Source organism: Anas platyrhynchos, chromosome 2, assembly GCF_047663525.1.
Source record: "Anas platyrhynchos isolate ZD024472 breed Pekin duck chromosome 2, IASCAAS_PekinDuck_T2T, whole genome shotgun sequence".
NCBI classification, from domain to species: Eukaryota; Metazoa; Chordata; class Aves; order Anseriformes; family Anatidae; genus Anas; species Anas platyrhynchos.
This window is the reverse complement of record NC_092588.1, coordinates 87,884,370-87,900,242: the sequence shown is the minus strand read 5'-3', so window position 1 is coordinate 87,900,242 and position 15,873 is coordinate 87,884,370. Positions and strand designations below refer to the sequence as shown.

The following is a 15,873-nucleotide window of genomic DNA, read 5'->3' as shown; positions in this document are numbered from 1 at the left end:
GCTGGCTGCTCTTCCTACAGCTTCCCTGTTGTTTCGGGTATCAACTTGTCCTTGTTTTCAAGAAGTGAATGTGTTTTCATCGTAATTCTACCTACTCAAGCATTTGATGAACACAGCTAAACGTTGGCAGTGTGTTTATCACTGAATTAAGATCTTTTGAACAGAGTGCCTATAAAACCCTGTTTTGTCCACATTTTTAACTCCCTTTCATCTTTAGATAGCCACGAGCATGTTTGTTTGTTTATGCACAAATGTGACCATCAGGACTTCTATGTATATTTTCATATATACTTATGCTTTTATGATGTTTTCTCCTTCCAGGAGTATCCCCACCCCCTAGTCACATAAGCAGTTCGTAGAGGAGAATTACAAACTCTCCTGTTTGTAGAAGAGAACTACAGAGTCTGTATGCCCAGAGCTACAAGTCTACAAATACACATGCTTAGTTTTAATTCCTCATGTTCACATTAAGGCCAATCCCATAAATGCACCTGATTTTCCAAGGCAACTTGCAAATTTAGCTAAGTTGCAAGGAGGTTGGCTTTTTTTGTTTGGTTTGTTTCTTAGCCCACTTACTGTACAAGTCTGTCCCTCAGATAACATCATGTACATTTATTTTTCGCCTAAAAATTAATTTATGGGCACATTGGCAGAAATAAAATGTCATTATATCCAGTGGTCCTTCTGTTGCAAAAAGAAACTTCCAGCAAAATTCTCCAGCAAGCTCAGTCTCAAATATTCAAGAAAGAGCACGCACTGCTAATGAATCATTGTAAGAGCACACATATTCACACCCTCTATTCTTCAGATAGATGTGTGAATAATACAGACAATACTGCACCACAGATGTTGAACATGCCCTGTAAAACTCAATTACTACTTTTACTGTACACAATAATGAATAATGTATATCGCACACTGCTTCTTCCTGCTCACTTCAAGGAGGGGGCAATGTCCTATCCTTCTTTAAACATATTTTCTACACAGTGTCTCTAAGTTAGGACTTTTTTTTTTCCCTCCTAACAGCAGCTCTCATGATACCATCTGGTGCCTGAAACACACAGGATGGCATGTAATTACCCCATCCACTACTGACACAAACCAATTTCTTCAACAGTTACAAACCACAGAAGGCACACTCTCCTTTTCTCTTGACTGCACACAATGCTCCGCTTCCTTTCCACTAAATTAAGAGAAGCATTACTGAAACTAAGCCTTCTGTGGGCCAGTATGGAATCAACATTTCCACTGTTTTAAAGCTGATCATCTCAAGGACAGCTTCTTAAAATGCCAGAAAATCTCATATGAAACTCCTGAGTCAATGCTGAACATCTCCACTACAAAGTTTACGAGTGGTACCTGTTCTTCCCTTGTCACATACCACATTTTCCCCATTGGTAAGGAGATGGCTTGATGGCCTCATTAAAAGAAAGCGAATTACATAGAAAGAACTCATTTCTAGCTTTCCAGGAATACATCTGCAATAAAAGAAAAGAAGCTGTACAGTCAACGTTCAGATCAACGTAACAATACTGACGTGGGTTAAAAACGGCAGTAAGTTAGACAAGTCATTTGTTAACAAAGCTGCATCTGTACAGGGAGAACAGAGAGCCAATTGTAATAGAGACTTCCTGTCCTAATTCTTTATGGTATGAACATGGGGACAGAGACCACATCAGTTCTCCTGGCTAAGAGAGGGAGAAAGCCGCATGGGGTATGTGGGGCTACCATACTCCATTATCGGCTTACAAATTACAGCAGTGATGCAGAAGAGCACTTCAGCATGAGAGCAGCTTCATAGTAACAACCAGTAGTAGTTACCTACTGAATTTTAGTCATTTTGATCAGCTACTGTTAAGTGGAGTTTGGGGGGTTTCCTGAGTTACCCCATGGGGATGCCCTTCATCAGTTCTCCCACCTGAGGCCTGGACTGTGTAAGGAAGCCAAGCAAGTTGTATGCGGCTAGAAGCCAAAACACAATGTGCTCAATCTTAAATACATTGTGACTTTTCTCTAATTCAGATTGAACTGCATGTCTCGTGCGCATCCCGAGATTACAAACCGTGCTGAATCAGTAACTCCTTACTTCATTGAAGCAGAGCAACACCAGGAGCTAAATCTTCGGGGATAAAATTACACATCTCAATACGATACAAGTCTAGGCACCAAATTTTAGCCACCTCAGCCCCAACACTCTCTCTTGCTGCTTGTTTTGGGTCCATTAGCTGTAGCCATGATTTCATAACTAAGCTTTAGAGCACTGAAACCCTAAAACTCTCCTGCCCCTTTAAACCGCCCCACACGCACGCCTTCAGCTCACCAACTACTTCCCCCTCCTGTGCTATCGCTGCCACTTGTTTGGCAACTACCAACGTCTGCTGATAAGAGGAGCGAGGCTCAGGACTGGGAGCAGCCTGTGTGCCCGTGTGACCCCCAGTTCAGAAGAGACCTTTGTTACAGCCCTCGCAGCAGGAAGCAGTGCGCTGCCCGGGAGCTCTTCTGAAACAGGTTGGAAGAGCCAGAGCAAGCGGGAGACTTGAAGCCAGGCTTCATAGAGGCACAGAACGGTTCTTCACAAACTTCTTCTGACTTGAGATATGCCTAAGTGCACTGCATCTTTGCTGTTATATTCCAGAGGAGCCTGAGAAGTATAAGATGGTCACAGACGCACTCAGTGCTAAGAGAGTAAGAGGATAAGACTTAAAAAAGTATCAATGCTCAGTCAAAGTCAACAAAGAAGAAACGTGGATCTGAAGATTAAGGTCCCAATTCTGCACAAGTGAAATCAAATTCAGGTTAACTGTTATTTAGCTATTTATGCAAGCCCCCAAGCTCCTCACTTAGCTACACTGAAATCAACCTAGTGTGAAAGGCAGCTGCTCCTTTGAAGGAAGAATTTAAGCTCAAAATGTAATTTGTAGGAGAAGCACTCTATGAAGGAACAGGAAACAAACCAAGAGTCTAGGACCACATGAGGTGTCCTGGGAGGTCCTCTGGAAGAACTTTATCTTAACACCTGAAGACTATGACACCCACATCCCCTCCAAAGATGGTCACAAACCCCAGAGGTCCCAGGGTTCCCCATCATGGCACAATGCTACTGCACACAAGGTCTTGGCATCCCCATCCCCAGTGCTTCAGTAAAAATCCCTGGAGAGCCAACGGGCAGCAGGAAGAAAATCGGCCACAAGGTGAGAGGTTGCAAACCAGGTGTTATTTCTGTAGGGAACACGTGCCATTAGAAATGAACCGATTCATTAATTCATTTATCTATCTCATACTGGAGCCAAAGAGCATTCGCCTTTTATGCAAGTATTCTCAAAGAGCACTGGTTTTCTTTGTGCAGAAAATAGTAAAAGAGCAGCTATTTTTAAATCCATCTAAAAAAGGAACATTGGCATACCGTACCTTACTTTTTACCACACAATAAAGATGAAAAACTGGAACAACCTCTCTCTTATCCATCTGAAACCCTAAGCAAGTAACTTTTTTTAAAATTTTCCCCCCCCCCAACTTATTTATAGCCACTAATGGTCACCACTTCTGAACTTATTTTTTCTCCTCAATGAACCACCTTTCCAGAAGGGAACCTCAGCTGTCAGCTGTTCAGAGTCTTCTGTTATTTGTGCTTGGTACAGTTTTTGAGCTGTCAGCAAACTTCCCAGAACTTTGAAAAATAAACAAAACAAACAAAAATAAGACTTTTTTTTTTACACTGTTTCAATTGACTCCAACTACAAAGTCAGAAAGAGGTGCATATATGCAAAGCAAGAGCTTTTTTGTTTGTTTTGAAATAACCCTGAAATAACTCATTGTCATATGTTTTCTCCGAGTTATGCAGATATTTCCCTAGCTGTGCCAAATCATTTACTTAAACTTCAGAAACATGCAATATACCAGCATGTTAGTTGGCTAACATCACCAATAGCAATGAACAAGGGCATAAACATCATATTTAGATCTGTACAGACAATGAGTACAAGGCATTATTTCCCTCCACCACTCTCCTCTTCACTGGTACATAAGGAAAGGAAGCAACAGCACAGACCATCACAGCTGGATGACAATACAATCCAGGAGCTAAATAAATACACTCATCCACAACAGAAGCAACAGTTTATACAGCCTTAATTTAGAGCTTTTTGATGTAGCCTTTTCTTTTTCAAAGCAGACAAAAGGGACATCCTAGCTCGCAGATATTCTCAGAACCCTTCCATGGGTGAGGATACAAACAACAGGCTTCCCAGGATCTGGAGCATGGGCTGCCTCAGGTGGCAAAGCACTCACCATGCTGCCAAAATCTCTGGAAACCTCTCCCTCTAACAGTTACAAAGACTTGATAAGAAGCCAACTGTTTCCTGGAGGGCAAACGGTAGAGCCACGACTGCTCTTCTGAAGACAGAGAGCTGCTCACTGATTGCTACTCACTCTGATACAGCGTCTGGAATGAAGTCAAGGGAAAAGATGATCACATAACAACATTAAAGTAAGAATTTCAGTGTAAGTGAAACTAAAAAGGACAATTCTTTCTACAATAACATTGCCACTGATGCAGCATACTAACAAATACCGCAGTCCTAACTTTTATGACATAACTTACTGCAGCCTTCTTGAAGATAACCTCAGATCTCACCAATAAGCCTCTGTGAAACTATCCAAAAGCACTCCACTGTTCAATACCCTCCCTCAAAAAAAAAAAAAAAAAAGGACTTTAAAGGGCAATGCTAAAAAGCAAGACTTTTCAGAATGCTGGCATTTGTAACACCAGAGAGCCAACCAGAAGAACTACACTCAAAACCTCCAGTGAGGAAAAATTCCAGTTGGCATCAGGATAGCAACATGACACTGTTCTCCAATTTTGATAGGAATTGCAAAGGCAGATGTTTAATTTATTCATTGCAAACTATCAGCTCTCAGACATACCCCTCCTGTCCGACAAGGAGTCCCTGTGAGGCACAGTCCTGCTAAAGCACCCACTCCGTTTCGGAGCCTGCCACCAACCTCTCTCCACCACTTTCCCTGAAACACCCTGCACCATCCCCTCAGCCACTTTGGTCCCTGGTGAATCACTACAGTCGTCCCCACTTTGCTGTCTCAAACCCTCCTCGCCCCCTCATTTTAGCCACAGATTAAGGTGCACTGACTCTCCTGTCCTAATAAAAGGTGGTGCACATCCGCATGCTCATGCCACAAGAAACAAAGAAGCTCTGCCACAGAAACAAAAATCCCAGGAAAATGGCAAAGCTTTTGCAACCCCTCTGACTGCACACAGGGATTGCACGCTTTTTCAAAATCAAGATTTGCAAGCAATTTAAGTGAATGTTTCAAAAGGTACCATGCAAGCTCAAGAATTCAAAATTCATGATGGAAGCTCATATCTGGCAGACTCCAGTAGCACCTGGCACACCGTAAGTGCTCAACCTGAAGCAAACAGATCCCATGACTCAAAGTTTTCTGCTCACACCCCAGTAAGAACTGCCACTGACAAAGGACCACTGCAAGCCCACAAGACAATCAACAGATTTAGGTATCGCTTTCTGTCCTCCAGCAGCTACTGATGGCATCTCCACCTTAACTGCACCTTACAAAGGCTTCTTCCTGACAAGGGTGTAACTATGAAGTAAAAGTTTAACACAAGTATTTAATTATACTGCAATTATGTTTATTCGTGGGCTTTGTATAAAAGACCCAGGGAGTTCACTATTGCGCCAGGACTGCAGTCGTTTAAGGTACTGAATCACCTAAGCAAAATGGTGCAACACAAACACCAAAATTAGGAGGAGAGGCTCAAAACTAACACAGAACTGAGAATCGCCCATTTGCTGCAAGTACCATGCAGCTTTGTGTCAAAATCCCATCTGCCATCTGTAACAACTTCTCAGATTTGGCGTGAAAGCTATTGGAAATGTAACTGCAAGGGTGGGAAGGGGGCTGCTGTGCAAATTTTATTTTATAGCATAGATGTGCTTCGTTGAATAGTTTGTTTATTCCTGAAAATAGATTATTAAGTATCACATGGTAGAATGTGATTCTCAGAGTTTAAACAACAAAGAACTCACTTCATCAGATATTCTTCCTGGTATACACTTTGAAAAGAAACAGGAAATGCCATCCTTCAAAGCCCTGCTGTAAAAGCCACGCTGATTTTCTTCCATGGAATATACCAGACTTAAATCATTACGCACAGCAAACAAACCTATTCATTGCACTTATCAACAGAAAGAGGTAATAAGCAGATAACTGAAATCCCAAAGCCACTGTCTACATTTAATACAGGGAAGAGATCCAAAAAGAAGACCAACAAAACAAGAAGTCTGACCTACAGAATCTGTGTCTACTCCTTGTCCTGGTGTGAACCCCACTGTCTTGCCAACTTGGCTTCTTCCTGAAGCAAATAAAAATATAGCCTAACCAAGATACACAGTTCTTTTTTGAGCCACTGAAGTGGTCAAACAGAAGCGATCTCTTTATGCAGCCCTCTGCTTCTGTTAACTGGATGGATTTGTAGAACAAAGGGATTTGACTTTTCCTCAGGATAAACAACTTTGTAAGAAAAACAATCCCATACTCTCAACAAATGCAGTCAACATTTTGATGACACACTAAACAACAGCAACTAAAATAGGACCAAATAATCCATTTCCATTAACACTATAAACATTAATTTCAAAACAAGGCATAAACTTTTATCTCCTGTCGCCAAAACCAGGGCCAAAAGGAAAGCATGAGAATGCTTCCAGATAAATTCTGCATTTCGGGTTATCAGGTTCCGGAAGAAAGAGCATTTACATGTACAATGCACAACATCAAAAACATGTACCATTTTTAGAATCCAATACTGCAAAAAACTCTACAAAAATGTTTTCTCTAGATGCTGTAGAGTTCATCACAGTACGTTTTCTACAGCCCTTTGAAGGTGTGCAGGGTGCTACAGGAAGAGGGCCAAGGGGCTTTGGGTATTAACTTCAATGACAGCTTTCAAAAATACCCAGCTTTGTAATTGTAGCTGAAGTTAATGACAGCTATGGCTTATCAACCATTTGAGCCTCAGGTCTCTACCCAAGGTAACGAACATTACAGACACCAAAATTAATTTCGCCTTTGAGACCGCAATGTCAGGCTTGGGAAGCCAGTTAGTTAAGAGTTTGGAAAAATACAAAAAAAGTCTCAGCACTCTTAACAACTGTCCTGGTATAGAAGCAGGCATGCCATGAGAAAAAGCCCTTTGGTAAACTCGTGGAGGGTGGGAATGCAGCTATCCCCCTGAGGGAAAAAGCCGCAATAAAGCATTTCCCTCTGCTGAGGTATATGGCATCTCCCGTGAGGGCAGTCTCCAACACAAAACAAAGAAAGACTTGTATTAACACACTCTCATATCACTGGCCTATAATAAAGGATTATGAATAGTTTCCCAAGAATATATAGGAAGAGGCAACACTAACACATCAAAGAGCACTTAGCCTTTTATTTCCTGAGTCTTCCAACACCACGGTTTACCCTTTGCATGCCATTAGCCAGGATCACGTGAGAAAACACAGCTTTGCTCGAGGCCGGCTGTTGAGCTTCCCTCTCTCTTTTCCTCTTTCCTCCATTTGGGATAAAACAGAACCAAAACCCAAATAATCTCACAGGAAGATTTAACCTAAGAGAACTGTTCAATAACCTAAGAGATCTCTTCAGTATTGACCTTTGCTTAGTATTCAAACTAACTTAAACTCAAAAATCTCTAGCAAGGCTCTCCACAAGATGAGGGTCACGTACTCTCAAAAAAAGATAGCCTGATACCATAAAGCAGGCAAAATGCCCCACTAAAGCAACTTAAGCATATGCTGCATATGTGTGTGTGTGCTGTATTTGCAAAACTGTATTAACATACAAATGCAGGAACCCTATTCAACTCTGAACTATGGCAAGCTACTGAATGGTACAGGATATCAACAAAGTCTGTCCTCCAGGACATTTCCCTTCACTTGTCAGCATGCCATTAATCTCAGCAAAAGTAAAAGGTATTATGTGGACTCCCACATTTAGGGAGCTCCAACATGTTTAAAAAAACATGAGCATAGGTTTGATAGAAACATAAGTTGGATTTTAGGAGACCTTTCTTCTCAGGAAGTGTAGTCAGGCATTGGAATGGGTTGCCCAGGAAGGTGGTAGAGTCACCATCCCTGTGGGTGTTCAAGGAAAGGTTGGACATGATGTTTAGGGACATGGTTTAGTGAGTGATATTGGTGGTAGGGGGATGGTTGGACCAGATGATCTTGGAGGGTTTTTCCAACACTAATGATTCTGTGAAAATTACCCACTGGAGGCGGGACCACTGAAATAAGTAAGAAATCCAACTTAAGATACATTGTATCTGAATTTTCACTGCAAGTTCACAAAACCATAAGAGTGACCACCACCTTTCACTTTTGAATACTTCCTTCCATGCAGAAGAGTAAAATGCCAAGTTTTTTCCAAAGCCTTAAAAAGGCTGAAGAGCTGTGTATTTTTTCCCCACTATTTCTGAGTATGGATGCTCCAGCTTTGCAAAAAAAATAACTAAGCACAGAACCGTTCACTAGGAACAATAACAAAATCTCATACAAGAACTGTGTGTTAAACCACTCTGCAGAAGAATTTACTCAAAATGGAAATGTTAACTTTGGTCAGTTAAACCAAACACACACTGATTTCTGCCGCATGTCAAATCTGAACCCAAACCAGGTCTGTTACTAGTAAAGTATTCAACATGGAAAAACGTGAATTACCAAGTTCCTCCAATATTACTCACATTTGAGATTTCAATGCAGGAAAAAAGAATCAAAGTTTTCTGCCACATGAAAAGGCTTTTATGGGCTAGACTAAAAAACAGCCACTTGGCCGCAAAGGAAAATAACACCTCAAGAGAGAGTAAGTATTTATACCCGAGAGTAAAACAAACCTCCCCACAGACAGCTGACACAAGCAAGCAGCCTTCCCAGCCAGCCACTAGCTTGCAGTGGGGAGACGTCCTGTCAGGCATGATTTCCCCTAAGCCATGCCCTATAGTGCAGCTGCAGGACATGCAAGAGACTCATCTGCTCTATCTATCCAGCACAAGGCATCAAAAAGCAAGATCACACTGTACTTGAAACTACATGAGATTATAATCTTGTTGATGGACTTTGCAGAAATGAGTCTAGGACAGGACGTACATTCTCCCCCTACATACAGCTACTTCTTACAGGTACATTTAGAAATGCCAGTAATCCAAGTGGTGCTCTACTCATTTCTTCCATCCTTTCCTAATGAGCCCCAGTATACTTTTCCAACACATGATGTTCAAATTTCCCGTGTAACAAAGCAGTAATTTCTTCTTCAGCATGGATAGTTTACTCCAGGAGACAGACCTACAAGATAGTTAATACCAGTTCTCATTCTGCATTCAATTTCTTAAAAGATCCATCTTTAAAAGAATGGAGTGTTTGAGCTACTTAATAGAACTCTAGCCAAAAGGATAACCCAGTTAACTTTCCTCAACCAGCAGCTTGCCCAAAACAAAGCTGCACTGTTGCGTTTTGATAAATATGACCAATGGATAATGTTCACATTTCAGACATACACAGGGTATCTTAAGAAATCATAAGCAATTAAAAAAAGAAGAAAAAAAAAAAGAGAAAAAAATACCCAAACAGTAACTTGCCCAGAACTGCTGCCCCAACATCATCTAGCCATCCTCCTTCATGTCTTACTAGTGGTTTAAAATGTCACATAATGATGAATAGCAGGAAGATCAAGAGAAACGAGAATGCATAAGCCATGACCTTCTCATTCATATGAGCCTGAAGTTATAATCAGTCTAGCCAGTTTTGAGGACACATCCCAAAACTTGTAAAGTAGCCACAATTAGTGACTTCAGGGTGGTAATACTTTTTTTTCCCCCCTCAGCAAAAGTCTTAATTCATAGTGACTTTTTGCTGCCTGCCCTTTTACCAGGGCTCCACCCAAAATGATGTCTCTAGCTCAGACCTCGGCTGGGTACTGTGATTCACTGAGGGAAATACTGGCCCTGCGGCTGCAGTGGTTCGTGAGATCAAACTGCCCAGAGGACACATTTCCCAGCACTTCACAGAACGGGATGCATGGTGCTCGTGGCCTGAGACGGGCTTGCATGTACCACCTTGTGTGTGTAAAGGACGGGGCTGCTGCTCCTGCTGCAGGAGATGGCACCAGCTTCCTCCTCCTAACCCATCACAGGCACCAGAGCTGCATCCATCCAAGACATGCACAAAAAATGCTATTGCTAGAAGTCCTTTTTTAAGTGACATCAATATCATGTCCCAAGTTCTTGTTCCATTTTGCTTCCCTGTTCCACAAAGTGTCCCCTCTCTTGCCCCCACAGAATCACAGAAACATTGTGGATCATTTCTGACAAAAATACATGCCATATAACTTCAGAAATAAGTTGGGACTGGTCATGCTTTACAATGTAATTATTTTTTTACTGGGCAGCAGGATTTGCAACAGCTCCAAAAGAAAGAAAAAAAAGAGCCAAATGAAGAGGTTCTTCACATCCTCACTTCAGCATCACCTGTACGCAGGTGCAGTACAAGCCCACAGCACCACACCAGCGGCCTCAGGATTTAACTCACAGAGCCTGAGGGAGACAAGCTCTGCTTGGACTTCTCATTCCTACAGTCAGAAAGAGGAGACGACCTGAGATGTGCCAGGTCTTCACCACACTCTTGGCCCCATCTTGCATGCCATGGCCACCTCAGTACCTCAGTAGACCAGAAGGTCTTTTCCAGCCCTTCCCAGGAAAAGGCTTTTTAGCACAACAGAGGACAGACACATCAGGGAGACAGCCCCTTACAGCCAAGGGCAGCTCTTGCAAGTATGAGGCCTGCCCGCTTCCACGCAGCCAAACAGAAAACCTGAAATTGCATCTGCAGCTGTAGAGATTTTCCTTGCAAAACACACACACACAAAAAGCCCACCTCACTGAGCAAAAATGCGTATAAGGAGGAAGATCCGATTAGAGCAAAAATAGGTTGCACACAAAACGCTAACATGAACGTACAATTATGGTAAAGACTAAAAAAAGCGTAAACATTTCCATTAGGTATCACCAGAAGGTTAAAAAAAAAAGACTCTGAAGAAGCCATAATTTTCTGTAATGGTGGGGTTTTCACAGCCCTCCTATAGCTGGAGTCTGACTGAACATACCTAAAAACCACAAGCTATTTCTGTACAACATACAGCTTCTATTGCTAATTTCAATAGTTATGTGTTTTATAGCTTTAAGAGAATTCTTGTGTCATTTTACAATATTCGTGGTGCCAGCAGGGCTGCTAGGCTCCAGCCCAGTTATGACTATGCTTCAGTTGTACAAATATATCTTATGAAAGGCACATGTGAAATATATGTAGTAGGCAGTCGAGATTACGTGCTACCAATAAGCCGAACACGATTTCCTGACTTACAGAAACAAACCCACAAAAACTTTCTTTTCTTTCTGAGCCAGCAAGGTAGTCCTGAGCCCCCTTGAATCATTTTCTGCTCAAAACAGATTGCCCTCTAATTAACATAAAAGTAACTGTTGACAAAACAATCAGCAACGTGTTTTTTTTCCAAGAAAAAAAAAAAAAAAGACATAGTCACACCTCAGAAACTGCTGAAAACACAGCAATTGCAGGAGCTGAAAGAGGCACAACTCCTTCTTGGCACAAACATTAAGTTTCTGAAGAACTCGTAAGTGCCAGAGCCAAGCCATTGCTTCAGGGTGATGTTTTTGCCCCACCAGTCTAAAATGCAGTAGAGCTGGTGTAAGCTACACCAATATTACATGCCCAACATCAGCCCCATGCTTGTGCTATCAGCAAAACACCTCTAATGAAAACTGGCAGACTTCAGAGATTGTCCTAAACTTGTAAATTATGCTGCACAGCATAGCCAGAGCTCATTTATATCAATGCCAAAATCCATTAGCATTGTCATATTTTCATTGTAAAACCAAAAACTTTGCAGCATTGAGGCTGTTCTGTTGCAGGGCACAGCAAACCTCTCAATGCTTTCCATGAACAGCCCTGCCTTGGGAAGCAGTAAATCCTCCTCGTGCCGCAGCACCAGAGCACCAAGGAGAAGCTTGCCTGGGGCTGCCTATCTAAACTTAGAGATCCCATGCTTGGCCACTACCACCTCTGACAGACCCTGAAATTACGTTCAAAACCTCAGAATGAATTCTTACTCCTTATTCTTCCTGCAGAGTGAGGTTCAACACCTGCTCCTTCAGGACATGCTGGGAGCCCTCCCCCTTAAAACAGGGTAGTGGGCAAATACACTCAGCTGTGGAGTGGAGGAATGGAAGGAAAACATCCTCAACTGGAGGTTCCAGCAGCACTGCTAAAACTAAAGCACAGTGGACACACCAACAGCAACCACATGCAGCCACTGCTTTGTGCATGGGTACCTGCAAGCTCCTCTGGAGCTGAGGGCATCTCAGAGGTCAGCTCTGGGTAAGGCAACCTCCCCGAGTCTCACAAGACCTCCCCAGATTCAACTGCTCCACAACCTCAACAGGGCCATCCTTGGAGGCATTCAAGGCCAGGCTGGATGGGGCTTTGAGCGACCTGGTCTGGTGGGAGGTGTCCCTGCCCATGGCAGGGGGTTGGAACTGGATGGGCTTTAAGGTCCCTCCCAACCCAAACCATTCTGTGACCCACGCTCCTCCTGCAAGGAGGACAGTGATGGTGGCTTGATGAAACACGATGCATGAGCAGGGCAGGGTGATTTCACCCCGCATGAGAAGAGGATGGACCTGACTCATCCACTTCCCCTGCTACCCTGGCACACACTGCCTGGGAACCTCAGATGCCAAGACGACACCTCAAACTTCCCCCTTGTGCCTTTTTTGTGCAAAATTCTTTGTGTCCCTTCTCATCTGGTGATGATTTTCCTCCTTACCTCTTGCTATGCAACCCTCTTTAATGAGAATACATTTCCCACTGAAAACTGAAGCCTGATCTCAGCCACCTTTGGAGACAGCAATCTAGCCACTGGTTAAACACAGGAACTTTTTCAGTCTGCTTTGAGCAATATGTCCAAATGGCTCTATTGCACACACATACAGTTTTAATATTTTTATTCTTATTATGGATTTTTGGGATTTCTACAGTTTTTAATACTTTATATCCGAAGATATGACTACATAAATATACAAATGAGGTTAAGACTCCAACATTGGCCTTTCACACACCAGAAGTTAGCGCAGATCAATCAGCAGCCTGAGACGTTTTTAAATAGTCTCCAAAACCGCTTCTCCTCTGTATTTAAAGTATAACTTTATAATTACTTTAATATCTTCCAGCAAAATTATTTTTATATCTTCCATCAATTAAAGCATTTTGGGAGGTGTGTTCCAGGGCTGATTCTTCCAGCCTAATTATTTACTAAAAGCATTCTTTCAGTTTATTTTGTTTTCAAGTGACAGAGTTAAAAAAAACTGTGATAGTAATGTAAATCAAGGCTCCTCTGCAGACAGATATAACAACTTGTCACCCTGTAAGAATAAAAGACAGATAAGAAATAGTAGAGGGAGGAAACAGGACAGCAAGATTCAAAAGTCAAAAAGCTGCTAAGTTGTGTATGACTGGTGTCAGCTGAGCGGCACGAGCTTGGAGGTATCCCACAACTCAGTTAACGCAGCAAGTACCAACAAGAACACTTTCTCTGCAACGCACCCATACATACACTTTAACCAGGTCTTACACAACTGTCTAATTTTGTTTCAGTGAGAGCCATAATATACAGCGAGCAGGTTACAATCAGCATCTAGCTATGAAAAAACATGGAAGAAAAAAGAGGCAAAAGTGGGTATTTTCCTGAAATGCCTTTTAGTTGTTTTTCTGCAAGAGCCAGACTTGAAGACACCCCTGCCTCCAATGCACTGAACAGGGGCATCTTGGTAACCTTGAGCAACATCCCCCATAAAGTGTCAGGTTAATTCTCTTTAAGCTAGCATACGCCCTTCTCGCTTAGCAGCTTTTCTCCCAAAATGTAACATTATCAGCAGACATATGTCACTGTCAAGCAAAAGCAGGGCAGATCAGGCCTGATACCTGTCCCTTTCATCCAGTTTCCTCTTCCTTGCATACACCAGAACCTATTTTAACAAGGACAATAATTCGCTCAGATAAGTCAGTAAATATTTTCATAAAGAGCAGCTGCAGGATGTCTGCCTCACGCAAATTAAATTAGCCAGCTCGTGTCTCGACCCAGCACCTTCAACACCAGTTTTTCTGTGGTAGCTGGGTCAGGCCCACTGCATTTCTGCTATTGTGTATGTTATGTTCTCCATACGCAATTTCCATACGCTCCAGTGCGAGGAGAGGAAAATGTTTATACTTATAGGTGGGGCTCTGGATGCAGATTAAAGTCAAGGTGCTATATTTACTGATCTTTTAAAGTAATATCAACATGTTGAAAGGGAGCAAGAGTTCTTAAGAAAGATCAAAGTTTGCATGCAGCAACCACACATTACCATAAATATATGCTGAAATACTAACACAGACGGGCAAAATTTACTTGCTTTTTGCCTGGGGCAAGTAATTTTGGCTAATAGGGGAGTCAAAACCATTAACTCTCTTCTTCATCTTTATGTAGGGCATGCTACCATACTTTGTGTCAGGGCGAATGACTCCTCGGATTAATTTTGCAAGGCTCGGCTAATACTACCACATTGCTCATGGCTTGCAAGCTTTTGAAAGACGAGGGCAACGTCTTCTACAGGGAAAAAAAATCCATTATTGCTTAACTCAGGCTTCTTGAAAGTTAATCCTGCATTTCTTCCTTCTTATTGCACTTGGCAGAACTTTTGTTGTCTGACAAATGAAAAGGTAACAGGCAGCAAGGTGTATGAGCTCCTTTTATTTGACTAATTACTATTCCGGTAAACACAGCACTTTTATTTATTTTTATTTTTCTTGTGGGACCATAAACAGCACAGAGAGCACGAGGCAGCTGTTTCACAAGGGCAGGGGACAGTTTTGCAGCTTAATCGCCGCCCCGGAAAACAGATGCCTGGCCTGCACTTAACATTTGGACACTACAACTACTTCAGCAAGGGGTGTGACTAAAATAATCGTGAAGGCGCAATCACTGGAAGTCACAATCGAGTCGCAAGCTACGCGCATGCAGAAGTGGCCGCAGTAGTGGCGAACACCTTTTATTCACAAGGCTGTGCTGGCGCTGGGCAGGTTGTAACGACTCGTTAAAACAGCGCCGTGCAAAATTCAGCTGCTTTAGCGCAGCAGAGGACCCAAGTTTCCACTTTCGGCGTTTGCCGCGAGCAAGCAGCAAAGCGTCTTTGGTGTGCTCCCCTCGCCGGGCACAACGAAGCCGCCGGGACCCACGAGGCAAGCTGCAAGCTCCATCTCCCTCCAGGTCCTCCTTCCCCGGCGTTTTCCGCCGGCACAGCTCTCCTGTCCCCGGCACCCCTTCCCGAGGAGCCCGAAAGGACGGCCCGCCGTGCCCCCACGGAGCCCCCTGCCCACCCCGCGGCACAGCCGGGACCCCACCGCCACCACCGGGGGGCCGTGAGCGGTCCCACAAAGCGACCCCACAGCAGGAGAGGAGGAGGACGAGAAGGAGGAAAAGGAGGAGGGGAGGAAGAGCCCAGCGCCCCGCGCTCACCTCCGCCAAGAAGTTGTCCATGGCGGCCCCTCGGCCCGCCCGCGGGTGCGCAGCGCCGTGCCCCAGCCGCGCACCATGTGCCCCGGCCCGGCTCAGCACCACCGAGCCGCCTCTGCCCCTGCCTCAGCCTCAGCCTCAGCCCCGGCCGCCGCGCCGCTCCATCGCGCCCCGGCCCGGCGGCAGCCCTCAGCCTTTGTCCGCCCGCCCCCTCCGCAGCGG

At 43.6% G+C, this 15,873-nt stretch overlaps 1 protein-coding gene across 1 annotated transcript in view; it reads right to left on the bottom strand.

The window, feature by feature from the left end:
* MYO10 (myosin X) overlaps positions 1 to 15,839 on the bottom strand; it is a 163,704-nt gene extending 147,865 nt beyond the window's left edge. Inside the window, exon 1 of the mRNA XM_038173950.2 lies at positions 15,655 to 15,839. Coding sequence (XP_038029878.2) covers positions 15,655 to 15,675 — 21 coding nt within the window. The 5' untranslated portion in view covers positions 15,676 to 15,839. The remainder of the gene's footprint in view (positions 1 to 15,654) is intronic.
* Positions 15,840 to 15,873: the final 34 nt, after the last annotated feature.